Raw genomic sequence first — 22,683 nt, 5'->3', positions numbered from 1 at the left:
GAATCTATCACCAGTTATAAATCTGAGGACAGAGTGATAGACGGCGTCCAGTTGAAAAATCAACAATGATTTTTCTGCACAATAATGTGAAATTTGAAGAAAATAGAATTTTGTTTTGATCTCATTAAGTAGCTGTTTTTGGTTAATGACAAATTCTTCCATAGAATTAAAAGCAAGTTACAAGTTTTTGATGGCTAATTGTACAGAATCTGCAGTACAATACAAAATAGTGTTGTCTGGATAGAGACGGGCATGACAACCAACCAACATGAACAGTGAACAGCATGGGACCCAAGACTGAACCTTGTGGCACACCTATATTAAAGGTATAGTATGTAGAATTGAATGACATTGTTTACATTCAAATATCTAAATTAATGTAATTTTAATGTTCAACATACAACATGCACATTTTTTACTTCCTGCATGCTCATGTTTCAAAAAAGTGAAACAGATTCATTTAAACCTTAAAAGCCTTGAACGCACAATATGTAAAATCCTCTGCCATGGGGCTCTCAATCAAAACAATAACAAAAGATGATGTTTAGGCTAGTGGGGAATCCCCCCACTGTGAAAATGAACTCTGTAGTCAATACGAACGAGCGAATCCGACCTCACAAAAAGAATAGATTTAAATATAATTATATATAATGTCATAATTTACATGATGTTTTTATCACAGCAGCACATAAAGCAACAGTACAGCAGCTTTTCAATAGCAGCTCACGATCTTTAACGTAATAGCCGCTGTTTCCTTGGCAACGATAAACATTTTGCGTCTGTCATGGCGGCTCATCATGGCAGCACAAGACACGTCCTGTTAATACTATAAAATTACGGATTTCTCTGGCTTTGATTACTGTTGGAAATATTTAAGGTAATGTAAGTTCTTAACAAAAAACTAACAATTTTTAATTAATTTAGATATTTAATTATTTAGTTATGAAAGTAAACATATATAATACAACACATGAAATCACACTTTAACCAGATGGCACCAAAAGTTCAAGTGAAATAGAAATGCTGAATGTTTGTTACATTTGTGTTTGCAAACATTAGGCTTCCAGTTGGCAAACAGATTTAAATATTACTGGAATAGACAAAGTTCATTAGAAAAAAATCCCTCCATGGAGCAACCAGTCAATGAAGCAATTAGATTAAAAGTCACTGACTGAGCAAGCAAAAACAGTTTTATGTCAACATGAATGATTCATGCTTAAAAGGAAAAAAGAAAAATGACCACAATGCTGAGTACACGAGACTGAATTCCTTCAAAGCACGTCAGTAACTTGTTGTTCTCAGTTTGAGGACATTCAAAGATGAAAAAGTACCAGTGTTGAAAACACCCGCCCACCTCAGACAACTGAAGGGCCAACTGGCTCTTGAAATGTAAGACCTTTTAAAACCCAAACCCAAAAACTCTCCGCCGGAGACATGCGAGGTGAGGCAGCGACGAGTTGAGCCTCATCCCAGATTGCGCAATCCCTCACAAACCGGGTTGAGCGTATGCCTTTTGCTTTCTTACTGTTTGTCACCAATGTAATGTTTGTAGACACTTTTATTATACGTCCTCACTTTCCATAGAATAAGTAATGTATTTCACGTGTGTTTATAACATATTTAGTCTAATTTGACATAAAACTGCACTGAAAAAGCATGAGGTGAGGCAGCCAGTACCTCTGCCTCAACTGCAGGGGGCGTGCTTCAGGTTGCGTGAGGCTCATAAGGTCAAGAGTTTATGCTTGTTTTGATGTTGCTCCCCTTCTATGTAGAATTTTTATTTCAAAATTTGGCTCTGATTGCAAAAATGGAAGAGGGAGATTTTATATCTAAGCTTAAATATTTCTCAGAATTGGACTTTCAATCAAAATGTGAAGTGATAAATAATGGAAGACTTTTAAAACTAAAAGAAGATAATGAGGACTTTTAAGGACAAAGTTACAGATATTTTAGTCCAGAAGTGTATGAGAGGTATTAAGAATCCAATAAAGGGTGGCAGCAATCACCTCAGGGTGTCGGGTCAGGACACTATTTTTGATGCAAAGGTGTGAGTGAGGAAGAAAGATGGAGAATCCAGTTCCAGTTCAAGCCATTTATATAAAATTCAGGTGAACAGTACAAGGCATGAGTTTGAGGCCTTTCCTTTTCTTGAAAAAACTGAACCTATATGTGTATATATATATGTGTGTGTGTGTGTGTGGGGTTCTATAATGAAATAAATAAAAGAAAGACAATTAGGAATGTCACTTATACATCCAGGATACAGACTGTTGAAAACACTTGCTACTGTTATCAATTAGCATGTATTTAAAGTGAAAAACAACATCAGCACTTAGAAATTGAACAGACATTGAAAGTTGCTATGAACAATACAAAAGACATTAATTTCCAGCAATACGCAAATCATTTGTCTCAAGGACGCACACAATAACAATAAAGTCCGTCAGAAAATACACGAGTCCCTTTAGTTGAATCCAAACTGGGCATGTCTCCTCCATAGGTCTCCTCTCACTGCCGTCACTTCGGAGATGCGCTGTGCATGCTGCATTCAGGGGCGCTCAGACAATGAGCAACACATTCAGGTGCACTCAGAAACGGGAGATGCAGAACAAAATACTAACCTGAACAGGCCTTTTTTACAAGAAGGATAGGCGAATGGACTTTGTTTACCAGTAAAGGTAAGACCATGAATACACCACAGTATATAGGCCTACTTTTATTTTTATTGAATGAGTATGAATTGTGGAATTGCGATGGAAAAAACATTTGAGGCGCTATAAATTTAACGTTCTTCCTTGGCCAAATATGCACCTTACCTATATGTGTGTTTAAATAATGCTGATATGAGATATGAAACACAACCAGTAGTCAATGTGCAAGCTGCCAATTGAATGGTGAGTTTAAGCTACTCTATAAATGGGTTCATATATTTGTAAATCCGGATCCCAGGCTAATGACGAAACAACCTTCACAGGCCTAGACTGCTCCGGGCTTGGAAAGGGATAGGGGGAGATGGGATAAGATGCAGGAAGAGGGATATAGGGAACAGTGGCGAAGTGGGGAGTTGTTGTTCAGGAAGGCCGTCCACCAACAATCCTGAGGAGCCTCCAGGAAAATATGTGGTTAGTGACTGAGATTTACAGATAGATACATGCAGTAATATGATGTACTGTACGCACAGCGAGAGACAGAGATAGAGAGAGGGAGAAATAAGAGCTCAAGGTGCCAGTTGCCCCGGTAGTCTAAGCCTATAGCAGCATAACTAGGAGCCGGTCTACACCAGCACCAGCCCTAACTATTAGATTTATCATTATTTTTTAAGACACTTTATGACCCAACATTTAAGACTGCTTAAGAATCTGCAGTAACCTTGATCAAGAAGTAGATATATTATAAAAATGTTTTTTTAAAGAAATGCTTTTAATTTAATTTAAATTTGACATACTTTATTAATCCCAGAGGGTAAATTCAGTCCCTACAGACAGAACTACTACCCCCAAGGTTAATTTATTTATTATTAAACATGCCCTCTATATATAACTTGTTTGACAAACGTCAGTGTGTTAAGTTAGGTCACGCTAAATCTGAATTTTTGTTTATCAATAGAGGTGTGCCACAAGGTTCAGTCTTGGGTCCCATGCTGTTCACTGATTATATTAATGACATTGTTTCTTCTTTGAATGGTTGTCATGCCCGCTGCTATGCAGACGACACTATTTTGTACAGTACTGCAGATTCTGTACAATTAGCCATCAAAAAACTTGCAACTTCCTTTTAATTGTATCCAAGAATTTATCATTAACCAAAAACAGCTACTTCATGAGATTTAAACAAAATTAATTCTATTCTCCAGAGCCAAAAATATTGATTATGAAAGTGTACACATATCTTCTTTAAATGGCTCAGACATTGAGAGTGTCAATGAGTATAAATATCTTGGCATGTGGCTCGATGAGGAATTTACTTTTAAGTTCCCTGTAAAAACTGTCCATGTCTCCAAGTTGCGACAGAAAGTTGGCTTTTTAAACGTTGGCTTTGTTGGAGTGGAATTCGGGCACCTACATGAATTCGTTCTTCTGATTGGCTTCTTGTTAAAGTTTAGTTTAGTAAAGTTTATTAGTTTATTTGAATCAGGGACAGTGAAAAAAAACCCATTAGTTTCAGAAGAGAAGAGATGCTTTGTACCAGATTTACCTAACTAGTTGCTTTCCATCTGTTGTCCCTGGGCAGGTAGTGGCAAGAGTCCCTCTAGTTTTCGCTGACCTCGGTAAATCTGCATTTTTATTAATCCCAGAGAGAAATTCCATCGATACAGTTTCTCCAAAATATACAGTATAGCAGTAGAAATATAGTAATAAAAACATTTACAGACATATTTACTTCAACACATAAGGCCATTTCCTCAACTGATTCCGAAATTTCTTCTAGAATTGATCTTGGAAATTTGTGGCAAAGAACAGACTCCTGGCTCCTCGTCCTCACCGCTGCTGACAGGCAGGCATTATATCTCGGCTGCTGAACTGGCAGCGGCCAAAGGCGGCTATATAGCAATATAGCTGTGAGACGGTTGCTGCCGACAGGCCGGTCTTGTGTCGTGGCCAGCTCCCGGCGCAACAAACTTTGTTTTTTACATATTTTCAAGGCTCTTATTGTAAAACATGCACCTCACACCACAGACCTGTTGGAGTGGAGTTCTGGCACCTACATAACTCGTTCTTCTGATTGGCTCGTTGTTAAAGTCCCATTAGTTTTCGCTCTGCAAATCTGCATTTTCTTTAGATGCCCCAAACACCAGCAAACTCTAAAGATTAGTATTGTTTTGATTTCAAGCCACTTTTTTTGAAATTGTAACTGTTTTTAATTCATCTGCTTTTAAAAGTTTGAAATGAAATAGTCTTTGAATGCTTACTGTATAAGCCACATCTTCACAACTTCAGCATTATAAACCAAAATTGAATACATTTTTCCAAGATACCCTTTCCAATAAGCATAGTGTTAGTTATTCATCATGAAGCTTCAACAATAAGAACAATCAAAACAGCTGGTTTATTAAATGCTCTGACCACACAACAAATTAAAGGCCCATGGAAAAATGTAAATATGGTGTTTTTATTGAGAGTCTGCTGGAGCTGGTTACTAAGCTGTGGGAGAGAAAAAAAAGAGAGAGAGAGAGAAAAAAAGGTGTTCAGTACCACGTCTCAAAATGCATCAGGTTTAATTGATGTGCTGTAGTGTTGTACACAGTGTTTGGCTTTAAGAAAAACAATGCTTGATATAGAGCTGTGTTTGTATGGTTGTCCTTTAGAAAGAGTAAAGGAATTTAAGTTTTTGGTAGTATGGTTTGATGAAAGGCTCACTTGGGCCGTTCATATCAGAAATATAATTGAGAAATGTGGAAAAGTACTACATAGAAAGAAACGTTTATGTGGTTGTGAATGGAGTGCAGAGAGAGGAACCATGCACACAATTTATCAAGCTATGTATAAGGTCAGTGTTTGATCATGGCTGTGTTATGTATGTCTCTGCTGCCAAGACTCTTTAAAAAAATAGATATTGTTCAATCTAAAGCATTAAGAATCTGTTCAGGAGCCTTTAGATCTTCCTCAGTGCCTGCTTTGTTTGTTGAAATCGGTGAAATGCCATTGCATTTGTGATGGATTAAACTGGGTTTACAGTACTGGTCAAACTGAATGGTAGTGGTCATAATTCAGTTGTTGTGTGTTTCTCTCAAAGGACATTCCGAGATTATCAAGTCGAGGTCCTGGGTTGTCGGTATAAGTACAAAATGGAACCAAGAAACATACAGAAACACAGGCACTCAGGCAATAGAATCAACAATTGGTCTTGGTCTCAAGACCGGTCTGTAAGCCTTTTTTTAGGTCTCAGTCTTGTCTTGAAACAAAGCATTTTTACTCGGTCTTGTCTCAGATTGGGCGGACTCAGGATTTTAAATTAAGACCGATCAAGACCACCACTGAGAGGCTATTTGCCCATGAGGACAATAACTAATAAGACCTATTTCTTTTTTTGGACCAGGCTGTAAACATGTTAATATCTACTGTAAAAACTTCCATTTTGGAATGGGGTGTGTATGTGAGTTTCAGGGCTCTTAGAGTCAGCCTCAAGCGGACCCTCGACAAATGCCGGATTAGGCACTTCTGCATTGGCTTCATTTTTCACACAAGAGGTTGCTGCTTGCTCTGATTCATGTAGACCACAGGGGACTGTTTGAAAAGGTGGACATATACAGTGGGTACGGAAAGTATTCAGACCCCTTTACATTTTTCACTCTTTGTTTCATTGCAGCCATTTGCTAAAATCAAAAAAGTTCATTTTATTTCTCATTAATGTACACTCAGCACCCCATCCTGACAGAAAAAAAACAGAAAAGTAGAAATTTGTGCAAATTTATTAAAAAAGAAAAACTGAAATATCACATGGTCATATGTATTCAGACCCTTTGCTGTGACACTCATATTTAACTCACATGCTGTCCATTTCTTCTGATCCTCCTTGAGATGGTTCTGCTCCTTCATTGGAGTCCAGCTGTGTTTAATTAAACTGATTGGACTTGATTAGGAAAGGCACACACCTGTCTATATAAAACCTTACAGCTCACAGTGCATGTCAGAGCAAATGAGAATCATGAGGTCGAAGGAACTGCCCAAGGAGCTCAGAGACAGAATTGTGGCAAGGCACAGATCTGGCCAAGGTTACAAAAGAATTTCTGCAGCACTCAAGGTTCCTAAGAGCACAGTGGCCTCCATAATCCTTAAATGGAAGAAGTTTGGGATGACCAGAACTCTTCCTAGACCTGGCCGTCCAGCCAAACTGAGCAATCGTGGGAGAAGAGCCTTGGTGAGAGAGGTAAAGAAGAACCCAAAGATCACTGTGGCTGAGCTCCAGAGATGCAGTAGGGAGATGGGAGAAAGTTCCACAAAGTCAACTATCACTGCAGCCCTCCACCAGTCGGGGCTTTATGGCAGAGTGGCCCGACGAAAGCCTCTCCTCAGTGCAAGACGTATGAAAGCCCGCATAGAGTTTGCCAAAAAACACATGAAGGACTCCCAGACTATGAGAAAGAAGATTCTCTGGTCTGATGAGGCCAAGATTGAACTTTTTGGCTTTCATTCTAAGCGGTATGTGTGGAGAAAACCAGGCACTGCTCATCACCTGCCCAATACAATCCCGACAGTGAAACATGGGGGTGGCAGCATCATGCTATAGGGGTGTTTTTCAGCTGCAGGGACAGGACGACTGGTTGCAATTGAAGGAAAGATGAATGCGGCCAAGTACAGAGATATCCTGGAAGAAAACCTCTTCCAGAGTGTTCAGGACCTCAGACTGGGCCGAAGGTTCACCTTCCAACAAGACAATGACCCTAAGCACACAGCTAAAATAACAAAGGAGTGGCTTTGGACCATTCTTGACTGGCCCAGCCAGAGCCCTGACCTAAACCCAATTGAGCATCTCTGGAGAGACCTGAAAATGGCTGTCCACCAACGTTCATCATCCAACCTGACAGAACTGGAGAGGATCTGCAAGGAAGAATGGCAGAGGATCCCCAAATCCAGATGTGAAAAACTTGTTGCATCATTCCCAAGAAGACTCATTGGCTGTACTAGCTCAAAAGGGTGATTCTACTCAATACTGAGCAAAGGGTCTGAATACTTATGACCATGTGATATTTCAGTTTTTCTTTTTTAATAAATTTGCAAAAATTTCTACATTTCTGTTTTTTTTTCTGTCAAGATGGGGTGCTGAGTGTACATTAATGAGAAATAAAATGAACTTTTTTGATTTTAGCAAATGGCTGCAATGAAACAAAGAGTGAAAAATGTAAAGGGGTCTGAATACTTTCCGTACCCACTCAAGAGCTCAAGTGTGCGTGCCCAGCACAAATGTGTTGTCTAACACTTTTATGTCTCAGCCGCTCAGTGACGTTAACGTTTTCTTGTTATTGAACCAACAGTCATGTGTACTAATGCTTGCATACTTGAGCTAGCATCAGTTCACAACAGTAACCAAATAGTTTTGATTAGCATTAGCTCGCATTCTATGATTAGCCAAACTAAGTATTAGAAGCTACACTGTCACAAGTGCTGTGGGTTATTGTCAAGCGGTTGTTTCTTTACAGGTGTGTAGGGTAATTGGTGAAATACATGGGATTTAAGTGATAAGCATAAACTTCACTATCATTGGAAAAAAAAACACGACCAACATTGAGTAAGTCTAAGCTGAGGTCAGACTACACGTTGTAAGCGATCCGGCAGATGTAGGGTTTCAGGACCCGTCTACCTTGAAAATGGATCATTGTATCCTGTAACACAGTTCTTCCTGAACTACAATCAAGGCCGCATCTGGGACGCCTCACAACCTCCTTACAGAAAATTGGTGCTGCGAGACTGAACTATGCAACACTGGAAGAGTTTGTCACGTTCTGGCAATTATTTTGTTTTCGTTTACATTCTTCTTTCCGGGTGTCGTCTTGCCCATCGTCTCCCTTCCAACGGCATCACATCAGCTAACAACCATGTATTCTGTCATGTCATGTCGGTCAAGTCACGGTACAAAATGTTTGTCTCTGTGATCGCCTAATCTGACACAGTGACCGTCATAACAGAAAATAAAGTGGTGTAGTGGGACCTCGGTATAACACAACCCCTTGTTCTGCTGTCGGGGTTTCCAACAACTCAAAGGGAGCATAAGTCAATGAAATAAAATTCACAGTATTTTTTTGCTTACTGACTGACTAACTAAGATCTTAACTGATCTAAAAGTTACTGTGTTGACTGGGAGTCATGAAGTTTTAAGGGTTTCTCCAAGTCGTAATTTCGAAAGATCTTCTCCAAATGCTTACACGACAAAAAAAAACAGATGAGCTAAACAAAACAATGTATTTTAACAATGAACTTATTGTTCTGTTGTTTCTTACCTTCGCATCTCGCATTCCCAGACCAGTAATTGTCTTTACAGGTGAGAATGAATTGTCCTTCAAAACCATCCTTGCAGACGTAACTGACCTTTTCGTTGTAAATGTACGTCTGCTTGTCATTGCTCACAATATCAGTATTTGGAACCTCACGTCTGTTGCATGTTATATCTGAAAAAGAAAATTGCAGTTAAACACAGTTCTGTTCACACTTCTAACTCACTCGATGGTACAATTATTCATCATTGTTGGTCTTTCGGAAATCATGGAAATGAATAGAGAACAAGGGGACCCTCGACAAATGCCAGATTAGGCACTTCTGCATTGGCTTCATTTTTCACACCAGAGGTTGCTGCTTGGTCGCCAAACATACTTGGATTGCCCTTCATACAGCTTGGTGAACAGCCCAGGTAAAGTGTGTGGGAAAAAGTGATACCACGCTAGTTTGACTTTAAGGCAGGCTCTTGAGTAGGCCTGTCATATGTTAAGAGTTTCAGTCTCCTCCTGTCATACACAAAACAAACAACCAAAAAAATAAATAAACTGCACCATCTTGGAAAATAATCGTTGGTGTGAACTGGCCTCAAAGGGGACGTATATGGTGCTCTCAAACATGCACAAAACGGGACGTGCATGTTGAGCTGCATGTGTGATGTGAATGCCAACTGCCTAGATTCATACCATTCATTACCCAGACTTTTTTCTGGCCAACTCCCGGGTAGAACTTGCAAATTAAGTAGCCTGAGCTGATATGTCAGGAAAATTCACTGTGAGTGGCACGGGGTGATGACGATTTTACGCTACCAGTGAGATCGTTGTGCAAGTAATGAAGATGCTTATGATCTCTTCAGTTGGCCATTATGTTCTTCTTAGCTCTTTTGTTGATAATGTGTAAATGCCCAATAATGGTAGCATTGATATAAAAGCAGAAAAACTGTTGTTATAGTGTTGGACTTTTATCCTCCAGCTATCTTGGATATCTTGTACAAATAACGACCACGACCGTGAGGCGCGTGCCTGCAACCCGCAATCGTCATTCTATCACGCCCCCATCTCTCCATGTAAGGACATCCGTTTGGTGTATCAGTACGAGAGCGGAAGGTGAGGTGGAAACGAGTAGAAGTTTTTAGGAGATGGCCCCAAAAGGCAAAAAAGAGCAGTGTGTCTGGGGGCTTAGATACTGTTACAGTTAATGACATAGTCACAGCAATTCTGTACATGCATTGGCAGACAGAATCAGCTGATAAACCATTCAACACACTCTCTTCTGAAGGCACCGGCTGCAATATCTTTCAGCAAGGCTAGATCTTTACACTTTCTTATACATAAATCACAATCATGTAAATTCCCTGTATGCTCTTAAATAGTCTCAGATTAGTCAGCTGGTTTTGGTAACAGGTGTAATATTTCATGGCAATATTAGTGGGAGTGGTCGACGATTAGATTTAAGATTTTAGATTAAAGGATGAAAAGGTGAACAATTCATAATTATTTAATACATTCAGTCAATTCATTAGTTAATTCACATTTTTTATGCATCTTTTTAAACATTTTCATGTATATATATATATTTTAATGAATGTATTTTTAATATGTCATGCATTTAGTTAAAATAGTTATGTTAACATTTTCTGAGAAAGCTGGTTAATCATTTGTGCGTACGCATGGTCTGAGGAAGTTCTACTTTTGTTTGCAGAGTAACAACAATTTCAAGTAAGACTATATTGATGAATCCCAGATTTGTGCTTCAAACGTTTGTACGCACGGTTTAAGCTTTATGCGTATGCACTGTTAGTGACTGAGGCCCATTGTGAGGGACAAGTGTGAGTAGCAAGTTTGGAAAATTTCAGTGGCTGGTGTTCCTGAACATGTCTAGAATTTTTCTGTGGTACATCAGCCAGAAGGCTAATCCTAATTAGACCCAATGTCCTTCCCCGCTTTCTCAGACACGGGTTGAACATTAATACTCATATTATTAACTAAAGAAAACTTCACAATACCTTGACAAAGTGGATTTGGACTCCATCCATCTCTGGTGCACCTGGCCCAGCTTGATGTTTCCCTATATCCTATTTTACACTGATAGCTTACACCCTCATCCAGTGTTATTATTTGTCCCTGATAGACACCCCAATAAGACACACGTGAGTCTGTTTCAATGCTGCACCTCACCTCTAAAACAAGAGAAAGACTTGTTAATCTTTGGTAGATCAAGATGGCATTAATAATCATCATCACCACAGTTTAATGACTGATAAACACGGCGCAGTAAACAACCGTCTCATGATATGATTACTGTGATACCATGCACTTCTATACCTTGGCAAACTGGTGTGATATCCCATTCTCCGTCGTCATTACATGTGGATACAGCTGAGGTGCTCTGAGGTGTAGAGATCCAGTACTTATAACCACATCTGGTTGTGACTGTGTCTCCAGGTGAAAACACATTTTGGGAAGTGGCATATCTGGTGCCTTCGAGTGTCGTCAGCGGCAGTTTACATTTTGTTGCTGCATTTTGTAGGAGAAAAAGAAGATTCTGTTCATCAGTTTGTTGATCGAGGCAGTCGACAATCCCACAACAACCCTTCACCTCCCACCAGTCAGTGTGATATAACCGATATAACTCAGTTTATACTTACGCTCACACACAGGCGCTGGACTGAACTCGGCTTTAGTTCCTATTTTTGTGCATTTTGACGGTCTTTCAGTCTGTTTATTGAACCTCTGATTGCACTCAAAATGCAGGACTTCATGTTCTTTGTGATCTCGGAGCTGTCCAGTTAATTGTCCATGTTGAATCTGAGGTATTGCACATTTGAACTCTGTTGAAAAATATACACACAATCATCATAATAACTACATTTGTTTTCAATAAAGAATGCAATGAAGATCAGCTGCTCATTTGACACCAACATTTTGGACCTATTTTACAATTATTCATTGAAATATGGGTATAAATTTAATGTTAATGACACTAAATGATGATAGACAGCAGATTCCCTTTAATATATCCTTAACCAGAGTTCTGTCATGCTCACACCATTAGAGAATGGATTCCTGGAAAGAGATTGCTGTGGCGCTTCTCAAATATATGAATTCATTCTGAGCAGTTCCACTTTTACTTTCTGTTCTCCCTGTTAGATTGCAGATGGGAAAACTCAGTTTCCCCTGTGAAAGTCTTGCATAGCAGTTGCACCATGTGGAGCTAATTTTCCTGTCAAATCTTAACTGTTGACTATTATCATTTAAAACATGCCATCCTGAGCATAAATAAAGTCATGATGTCCAAGAGGAAGCATTGTGTATGTGCATGATTAGCAATCAGAAGCAACATTTTATGTTTACTTTTTTTCTCTCTATTTTTTAAGGGGATTTATTTTACCACCATTTTTTCTAATTGTGTAAAAATCATAGACTTTATAAAACATGGACGTAGTCTCAGTGACTTCACCCACTGGTTTTAAAGAGGCATTCTGAATCCTAGTATTGGAAAAGCTGTCTCCACCTAAATCAAACTAGAAAGAAGCAAAGAGGTGGAGCTGAGGCGGACCTTAAAGTCCTGCACCAATCACAATACAAAAGGCGGGGCATAATGTTGGGATGAATTTCATTGGATTGTTAGCTCCGGCAAAGCCTTTTAATTGCTCAACAAGTTAGTTAATGGCAGATAATGTTGGTCTGGTGGCTGGAGAGGTGCCATGTCACTTTCTGAGCACAGCAGCCCAACTTATCTCTCCTCTAATGCATGTCCACAGGTCCTGTTTGTGCATGTGTGTTTTTCAGGCCTTTCTATATGAGAAGCATGTCTCTCAATAACAGAATGTAAACCAGAATTTCCCCTCAGGGATCAATAAAGTATGTAAAGTTAAAAAAAAATATTGAATTAAATTGAAAAATAATGTCAGATAAATTAACTTTTAACACAGGTACACTGGATTAAAAAGTGGAAAATATTTTGTTAATGCAGGAACTTTAAGCTTCCTGGTAAAGAGCTTCAACCTGCCCACCTGCCTTTCATATCACCCACGCCCCAATTTTGAAAAAATACAAAACTCTTTGCCTTTGCATAATCAAAACACAAGTAAAAAAATAATTCTTCCCCCTTACGTGGTGCACGAACAAAGATATGAGCTAGACACCAAAAAATGTTTTTTGTACTAAGCTGAAGACATGTTTAAATATGCTACATGACCCAATGGGGATTCCTTGGGTTTTGCAGCCAGCCTCTAGTGGACACTTGAGGAACTGCAGTTTTTTTGCACATCAGATTTTCCTGTGTGTTTGGTTCTCTCTTAAGAAAGCCTGCTTTACCTTCACAGCTTGGAGCCTGGTCACTCCACTCTCCATTTTCATCACATGAGATCTCCGACGTCCCATTCAGAACCTCTGTGTTAGACTTGCAGCTAAATCGAACTACATTGTCGTAGGTTGCGTCCTCCGGGTCCCTAATCACCTGAACATTATCGCCGACATGAATCACTGGACACTTCCGAGCTGGAGAAGGAAACAGGATCAAATATAAATGTATCCACACTTAGGCAGGTGAGCGATTAACTCTTTATAAGGGAATGACAAATAAATAAAGTACCAGCTGATAGTGGGCCTCTGTTTAAGCTCTTACCTTCACATACAGGAATTTGAGGGATCAAAACAATAAATGTGTGAGTATATCTACACCAATTGATCTCATTTTTAATTCCATCGTATCTAATCTCTGATCATCATAAATTAATTTGTGTCGGTAAACACACCAAAACTCTGAAGATGTCATAAAACTCACAGGTACAAATCAAGTGTCCGTTGAACCATCAAGCAAAAAATTTGATGCACTGAAATTCCATTTTGCACATATTCATGAGGACAGTTTTGAATTTGTACGTACTTTTTCTTGAAATCCTTTCATTTTGGATGTACTTACGTCTACATGAAATGTTCTTAATTTCCCATTGGCCATCCAAGCATCGAACCGTGCCCTCTCCCTCCATCGTGTACTTATCACGGCACTGATAAGTCACCTCCGAGTCAGACAGGTATTGCTTTTGGTAAGACTTCACAATTACAGCATTTTCAATTTTAGGTGGGGGTTTGCAGGGATTGGAGACAGCTGCAACATATCAAAATACACACAGCACAGAGTTACATCCTGTACATTTTATAAATACTTTTATGATCTACAGTAAGAACTGACTATTAACTCACGTTTACAAATTGATTCCGGCAATAATTCATCTAAATTCCAATTTCCGTCTTCACATGATAAACGGTCAGTGTGAGCGCGGTATCCATCTTGACAAGCTATCTGCAGTTCTTGTCTGCTACGGAGGTTTAGGAAAGTGACTTCCGCATTAGGAATCACAGGAGCTTCTCCGCACCGACTTTCCTCTACAGTGGAGATGATTACAAAGAGACATTAATTACATCGCTGCTGACAGCCGTGATAATTGAAGTAAATGAACAAAATGTTTCCTCTATGAAGAAGCCGTCTTCAGTGATGTCACAAAAGTGTGATCAAGCAAAGAAATTTAAAATAGCACAAAATGTATTATCATGGTGTTTACTAAAATTATATAACAAACTTCTATAACAAAATGTGCTATGTCAGAGGACTGGTGTAATATGCATTTACTGTTTCACAGAATAGTGTTTTGTTTATTTCTTTGAAAAATCCTCTCTCAACCCAAACACTCTTTAAAGATCTCATATTCTCCTCATTTTAACCTTTCATGTTTGTCAGTATGCGAAAGCTATAGAGCAGCTTTCGCCTGACTTGCATCTAAAAAAACTCCTTATTTATCGTATACTGGCATCTGTCAAATCCGTTATTTCAGCCTCTGCCTGATACTGTCTCTTTAAGGCCTACCTCCCTATGTGTCCACTTTCTTCTGATTGGCCAGCTCTCTGGAAGCCTCACTTGGGGCAGAATGCTGTAGGGCTGCTAGGGGCTGCACAACCAACCCCCCCCCCCACCCCCATCAACCCAACAAAGATGAATTACCAATGCAGTCTTGAAGTCCAGACCACTTCCTGCCTTCACATACGGCTTCTCCCCACCAGCCTTTGGTGGGAAGCTTAAAATTGTCATTGCAGGTGTAGTACAGCTTGTTATCCTCCTGAGCAACAACAAATCCATTTTGAATTTCAGCTTCTCCACATGCAGTCGCTATATAAAAAAAGAACAAAGAAGGATTATATTCAGACAGCACTGATGGAAAGATATAAGTATATAGTATCATGTGAAGTCCTTTGAGGAGGGCCATCGTCGTCTGTATGATTCCAGTGCTTGAGTCTAAATTCAAGAACAATCTCTCTAAGCTGTGAACTTTTACGCATGTGAAAACAAATGAACATTTAACTGTTCGAACTAGTAACACCTTTTATATTAAACGTTTGCTTCTTTTTATCTTGGAGGAAGTGTTAGATATTTCTGTTGCTGAAAAGACAAAGAAACTAGAATCGCACGTTAAGCATTGTATTTGTCATTGTACTGTCGTAAAATTTCTTACCTCGACAGCTCTGAATCCCAGTCCATTTACCTTTCTCACAGGTAACATAGAAGGACATATCACGATCGTGCTCACAGGTGTATTGTACTGCTTGGTTGTGCTGGTATGTTTCTCTTTCATTGTGGGTAATGATTGCATTGGGGATGGGATGTTTTTTACACGGTACCTCTGAAACAGATTCAGTGAAAGTGTCCGGTTAGTCACACGACCTCCACTTCATTTGACTATCTTCATGAAAAACAAAACATCTTATTTAAGTAGGCTCATCGCCAATAAAGTGTTGAAATGAAAATTCCTGTAATAGTCTTTTTTTTCCAACATTTTACTGCTGCTGAAAATAAATAATATAAACTAAAACATTATCTTAGGACAGAACAACTGTAATTATATATTCACATCAGAGCCCCATGATATTTTGTTTAAAATAACTACAGATCTGTTCAGTTGTACAAAGTTTTTTTTCTATGGGGTGATAATCAATAGTGTTGGTTAACTGGTCAGGTTGTATGGTATTTGTTTAAAGGGGCCATAATATGAAAAATCCACTTTGACAATGTTTTTGAACATAGATTTGGGTAAACTAGCTGAGTGTCTACCAACCCACAAAATGTGAAATAAATCCATCCAGTCCTTTGATTGTGGTCTGCATAAGCCTTACAGCACAGAGAAAAATGCTCAGTTTCAAATTTGCTCTCCTTGTGATGTCACAGTGGGTAGCTGGTAAAAAAAGAAAAATCCCCTCCCCTCCCCTGGTATCTCCACCCATGGACTCCACCCCCAGCCTATAGCAAAACTTTTGCACAGGTACGCCATTTCTATTCTCACTACAGAGGAGTGATGTCTACCGGGAAAACTCGGGGGGGGGGGGGCTTATTGCATTTAAAGAGACACACACACACCCAAACGAAGCGTTCTGAGAGAGCTGGTTTATTCAGGGTCAAAAACCTCCTCTGGTGCTTGATTCATGTTATATTTTGACCAAAGCACAGCACAGATGTTTCATGTAGACCACAGGGGACTGTTTGAAAAGGTGGACATATATATGTATATGTCTTCTTTAAAGTAATGCTCGATCAAATCAACAGGAATGCACTTATAACGTCAAAACAAGAGCTCAAGTGTGCGTGCCCAGCACAAATGTGTTGTCTAACACTTTTATGTCTCAGCCGCTCAGTGACATTAACGTTTTCTTGTTATTGAACCAACAGTCATGTGTACTAATGCTTGCATACTTGAGCTAGCATCAGTTCACAACAGTAACCAAATAGTTTTGATTAGCATTAGCTCGCATTCTATGATTAGCCAAACTAAGTATTAGAAGCTACACTGTCACAAGTGCTGTGGGTTATTGTCAAGCGGTTGTTTCTTTACAGGTGTGCAGGGTAATTGGTGAAATACATGGGATTTAAGTGATAAGCATAAACTTCACTATCATTGGAAAAAAAAAACACGACCAACATTGAGTAAGTCTAAACTGAGGTCAGACTACACGTTGTAAGCGATCCGGCAGATGTAGGGTTTCAGGACCCGTCTACCTTGAAAATGGATCGTTGTATCCTGTAACACAGTTCTTCCTGAACTACAATCAAGGCCGCATCTGGGACGCCTCACAACCTCCTTACAGAAAATTGGTGCTGCGAGACTGAACTATGCGACACTGGAAGAGTTTGTCACGTTCTGGCAATTATTTTGTTTTCGTTTACATTCTTCTTTCCGGGTGTCGTCTTGCCCATCGTCTTCCTTCCAACGGCATCACATCAGCTAACAACCATGTATTCTGTCATGTCATGTCGGTCAAGTCACGGTACAAAATGTTTGTCTCTGTGATCGCCTAATCTGACACAGTGACCGTCATAACAGAAAATAAAGTGGTGTAGTGTGACCTCGGTATAACACAACCCCTTGTTCTGCTGTCGGGGTTTCCAACAACTCAAAGGGAGCATAGGTCAATGAAATAAAATTCACAGTATTTTTTTGCTTGCCGACTGACTAACTAAGATTTTCTGTGTTTCTTAACTGATCTAAAAGTTACTGTGTTGACTGGGAGTCATGAAGTTTTAAGGGTTTCTCCAAGTCGTAATTTCGAAAGATCTTCTCCAAATGCTTAGACGACAAAAAAAACAGATGAGCTAAACAAAACAATGTATTTTAACAATGAACTTATTGTTCTGTTGTTTCTTACCTTCGCATCTCGCATTCCCAGACCAGTAATTGTCTCTACAGGAGAGAGTGAATTGTCCTTCAAAACCATCCTTGCAGACGTACCTGACCTTTTCGTTGTAAATGTACGTCTGCTTGTCATTGTTCACAATATCAGTATTTGGAACCTCACGTCTGTTGCATGTTATATCTGAAAAAGAAAATTGCAGTTAAACACAGTTCTGTTCACACTTCTAACTCACTCAATGGTACAATTATTCATCATTGTTGGTCTTTCGGAAATCATGGAAATGAATAGAGAACAAGGGGACCCTCGACAAATGCCAGATTAGACACTTCTGCATTGGCTTCATTTTTCACACCAGAGGTTGCTGCTTGGTCAAGAAACATACTTGGATTGCCCTTCATACAGCTTGGTGAACAGCCCAGGTAAAGTGTGTGGGAAAAAGTGATACCACGCTAGTCTGACTTGAAGGCAGGCTCTTGAGTAGGCCTGTCATATCTGAAAAGAGTTTCAGTCTCCTCCTGTCATATTGTTTTAAAACAGATCAGAATGTTGTAGAAGGACTCATTGTAAAATATCTCAAATTTCAACTCAATATGTTTTAAATCGTTGGTGTGAACAGGCCTCAAAGGGGACGTTTATGGTGCTCTCAAACATGCACAAAACTGGATGTGCATGGTGAGCTGCAATGTGTGATGTGAACGCTAACAGTCTAGATTTTCATCCCACTTAACCCAAGACATTTCCCTGCCTACTCCTGACTAAAATTACAAAATTAAGTAGCTGATGTTTCAGCGCATCAGATTAAGAGTCAGAAAAATTCACTGTGAGTGGGACAGGTTGTTGACGACTTCACACGACCAGTGAGATGGTTGTGCAAGTAATGAAGATGCTTATGATCTTTTCAGTTTGCCATCATGTTCTTCTTAGCTCTTTTGTTGAAATTTGTGGAAACGCTCAATAGTCGGTAGCATTGATGTAAAAGCAGAAAAACTGTTGTTATAGTGTTGGACTTTTATCCTCCTGCTACTGTATCTTGGATATCTTGTACAAATAACGACCACAGCATCCTTTTCATTTCATGCCAAGCCTCCAGAGTCCCTCCTCCCCTCCCGTCCAACAGGGCAAACTTCACATTGTGAGGGATAAGTGTGAGTAGCAACTTTAGAAAATTTCAGTGGCAGGTGTTCCTGAAATTGTCTAGAATGTTTCCGTGGAACATCAGCCAAAAGACTAATTAGACCTCAATGATTTAACATTAATATTCATATTATTAACTAAAGAAAACTTCACAATACCTTGACAAAGTGGATTTGGACTCCATCCATCTCTGGTGCACCTGGCCGAGCTTGATGCTGCCCTATATCCTGTTTTACACCGATAGTTTACACTCTCATCCAGTGTTATTATTTGTCCCCAACGGACATTCCAAGAATACACACGTAAGTCTCTTTGATTGCTGCACCTCACCTCTAAAACAAGAGAAAGACTTGTTAATCTTTGGTAGATCAAGATGGCATTAATAATCATCATCACCACAGTTTAATGACTGATAAACACGGCGCAGTAAACAACCGTCTCATGATGTGATTACTGTGATACCATGCACTTCTATACCTTGGCAAACTGGTGTGATATCCCATTCTCCGTCGTCATTACATGTGGATACAGCTAAGGTGCTCTGAGGTGTAGAGATCCAGTACTTATAACCACATCTGGTTGTGACTGTGTCTCCAGGTGAAAACACATTTTGGGAAGTGGCATATCTGGTGCCTTCGAGTGTTGTCAGCGGCAGTTTACATTTTGTTGCTGCATTTTGTAGGAGTAAAAGAAAATTCTGTTCATCAGTTTGTTGATCGAGGCAGTCGACAATCCCACAACAACCCTTCACCTCCCACCAGTCAGTGTGATATAACCGATATAACTCAGTTTATACTTACGCTCACACACAGGCGCTGGACTGAACTCGGCTTTAGTTCCTATTTTTGTGCATTTTGACGGTCTTTCAGTCTGTTTTTTGAACTTCTGATTACACTCAAAATGCAGGACTTCATGTTCTTTGTGATCTTGGAGCTGTCCAGTTAATCGTCCATGTTGAATCTGAGGTATTGCACATTTGATCTCTGTTGAGAAATATACACACAAGCATCATAATAAATACATTTGTTTTCCATAAAGAATGCAACAAAAATTAGCTGCTCATTTGACACCAACATTTTGGACCTATTTTACAATTATTCATTGAAATATGGGTATAAATTTAATGTTAATGACACTAAATGGTGATGGACAGCAGATTCCCTTTAATATATCCTTAACCAGAGTTCTGTCATGCTCACACCATTAGAGAATGGATTCTTGGAAAGAGATTGCTGTGGCGCTTCTCAAATATCTGAATTCATTCTGAACAGTTCCACTTTTACTTTCTGTTCTCCCTGTTAGATTGCGGTTGAAAAAACTCAGTTTCCCCTGTGAAAGTCTTGCATAGCAGTTGCACCATGTGGAGCTAATTTTCCTGTCAAATCTTAACTGTTGACTATTATCATTTAAAACATGCCATCCTGAGCATAAATAAAGTCATGATGTCCAAGAGGAAGCATTGTGTATGTGCATGATTAGCAATCAGAAGCAACATTTTATGTTTACTTTTTTTTCCTCTATTTTTTAAGGGGATTTATTTTACCACCATTTTTTCTAATTGTGTAAAAATCATAGACTTTATAAAACATGGACGTAGTCTCAGTGACTTCACCCATTGGTTTTAAAGAGGCATTCTGAATCCTAGTATTGGAAAAGCTGTCTCCACCTAAATCAAACTAGAAAGAAGCAAAGAGTTGGAGCTGAGGCGGACCTTAAAGTCCTGCACCAATCACAATATAACAGGCGGGGCATAATGTTGGGATGAATTTCATTGGATCGTTAGCTCCGACAAAGCCTTTTAATTGCTCAACAAGTTAGTTAATGGCAGATAATGTTGGTCTGGTGGCTGGAGAGGTGCCATGTCACTTTCTGAGCACAGCAGCCCAACTTATCTCTCCTCTAATGCATGTCCACAGGTCCTGTTTGTGCATGTGTGTTTTTCAGGCCTTTCTATATGAGAAGCATGTCTCTCAATAACAGAATGTAAACCAGAATTTCCCCTCAGGGATCAATAAAGTATGTAAAGTTAAAAAAAATATTGAATTAAATTGAACAATAATGTCAGATAAATTAACTTTTAACACAGGTACACTGGATTAAAAAGTGGAAAATATTTTGTTAATGCAGGAACTTTAAGCTTCCTGGTAAAGAGCTTCAACCTGCCCACCTGCCTTTCATATCACCCACGCCCCCAATTTTGAAAACATACAAAACTCTTTGCCTTTGCATAATCAAAACACAAGTAAAAAAATAATTCTTCCCCCTTAGGTGGTGCACAAACAAAGATATGAGCTAGACACCAAAAAATGTTTTTTGTACGAAACTGAAGACATGTTTAAATATGCTGCAAAAATGGGGCATTTTAACACGGGACCCAATGGGGATTCCTTGGGTTTTGCAGCCAGCCTCTAGTGGACACTTGATGAACTGCAGTTTTTTTGCACATCAGATTTTCCTGTGTGTTTGGTTCTCTCTTAAGAAAGCCTGCTTTACCTTCACAGCTTGGAGCCTGGGCACTCCACTCTCCATTTTCATCACAATAGATCTCCGACGTCCCATTCAGAACCTCTGTGTTAGACTTGCAGCTAAATCGAACTACATTGCCGTAGTTTGCGTCCTCCGGGTCCCCAATCACCTGAACATTATCGGCCACATGAATCACCGGACACTGCTGAGCTGGAGAAGGAAACAGGATCAAATCTAAATTCATCCACACTTAGGCAGGTGAGCGAGTAACTCTTTATAAGGGAATGACAAAGAAATCAAGTATCAGATGATAATGGGCCTCTGTATCAGCTCTTACCTTCACATACAGGAACAACACCATCCCAGCCTCCAGCCATGCAGATGCGAGAGTTACTCCGGCTGACCATTTGATAACTGAAACCAGGATTATGTAGAAAATAGATCATAAAATGCTGTATTTAGAGCCACGTTTAAATCTTACTCCTTGTTATGCTAAACATTATAAATGTACAATATGAGGGGATACTTTATACAGCTAACATTTTTTATCATAGGGTACTTCTTTTTTTTTTACCCTTTTTGACAGGTGTATACAACTTTTGACCCAAAAACAAAATCGTCGCCTTTTTCCAGATGGAAATCTGCAAACTGGGCGTCGCCAGGATGACCACATGATCTTGCTTCAAACATAAAAATTGAGAAAATTAGTCAAAACAAAACAAAAAGCAATTATTTATGTCATACAATTTCAACAGTATGAAAACCATTAAGTAGAGCCTGATTTGACATTGTGGCTTCTGTCAAAACCAGGGAACAATCATAGACTGTAAATATTCATGGACAAAGCCTGAGTGACGTCACCAATCATGTATATTAAGTCATATGTCACATAATTACATTTTTTACTATCGTGTTCATTTCAGTATCCTTCACACTACTCATCACTGCACTGTCGTCCTATTAAGTCTTATAGGCTACATATAATTCTTTGCATGCTTTGTCTTGATTGATTGATTGATTGATTGATTAAATTTATTTCAGACATATCAAATAAAATCAAACATATCAAAAATACAAAACAAAATGAAAAGCATGAAAATACAATAAACAAAAAACAATGTTCAAATTATTTCACAAAAAAAGAAAAAGCAAATTACATATATTCAATTGATATGCCTGAAAAGGAGTAGGAAGAAGTATAAAACTCATTTAATCCTACCCCTTTTCCACAGCTCAATAATTAATATTTATTAAATTAAATTAACTTCCTGTGTTCCTTATAATCTCTCTATATATACAATCTATCTATATACAATTTGCTACACTATATTTATGATACTATATTTGATATTTACAATCCAATGATTTTCCATACATATATACAACTTGATATACTATAATTGTTTTATAATTTATATATTTATACAATCCATATATCTATATATAACTATAAATATCTGTTTGTACAATTTGAT

General features: G+C 38.9%; 1 protein-coding gene across 2 annotated transcripts in view; it reads right to left on the bottom strand.

The window, feature by feature from the left end:
- Positions 1–5,027: 5,027 nt before the first annotated feature.
- The window catches only part of LOC109986556 (complement factor H-like), a 21,134-nt gene continuing 3,478 nt past the window's right edge, over positions 5,028–22,683 (bottom strand). Inside the window, exons 3-19 of one of the 2 annotated variants that reach the window (XM_020637265.3) lie at positions 21,783–21,888; positions 21,546–21,622; positions 21,236–21,418; positions 19,543–19,725; positions 19,220–19,411; positions 18,901–19,074; positions 17,621–17,788; positions 15,439–15,606; positions 14,931–15,095; positions 14,135–14,317; positions 13,854–14,039; positions 13,247–13,429; positions 11,575–11,757; positions 11,252–11,443; positions 10,933–11,106; positions 8,936–9,103; positions 5,028–5,141 (exon numbers count right to left, since the gene is read on the bottom strand). In XM_020637265.3, coding sequence (XP_020492921.2) covers positions 5,137–5,141; positions 8,936–9,103; positions 10,933–11,106; positions 11,252–11,443; positions 11,575–11,757; positions 13,247–13,429; positions 13,854–14,039; positions 14,135–14,317; positions 14,931–15,095; positions 15,439–15,606; positions 17,621–17,788; positions 18,901–19,074; positions 19,220–19,411; positions 19,543–19,725; positions 21,236–21,418; positions 21,546–21,622; positions 21,783–21,888 — 2,690 coding nt within the window. In that variant the 3' untranslated portion in view covers positions 5,028–5,136. The remainder of the gene's footprint in view (positions 5,142–8,935; positions 9,104–10,932; positions 11,107–11,251; positions 11,444–11,574; positions 11,758–13,246; positions 13,430–13,853; positions 14,040–14,134; positions 14,318–14,930; positions 15,096–15,438; positions 15,607–17,620; positions 17,789–18,900; positions 19,075–19,219; positions 19,412–19,542; positions 19,726–21,235; positions 21,419–21,545; positions 21,623–21,782; positions 21,889–22,683) is intronic. The other variant, XM_065955666.1, reaches the window with a different exon arrangement.

The sequence above is a fragment of the Labrus bergylta genome, chromosome 6 (assembly GCF_963930695.1).
Source record: "Labrus bergylta chromosome 6, fLabBer1.1, whole genome shotgun sequence".
Taxonomy (NCBI): Eukaryota; Metazoa; Chordata; class Actinopteri; order Labriformes; family Labridae; genus Labrus; species Labrus bergylta.
Note: the sequence above shows the minus strand (reverse complement) of the source record. Positions and strands in the feature narration are given on the sequence as shown.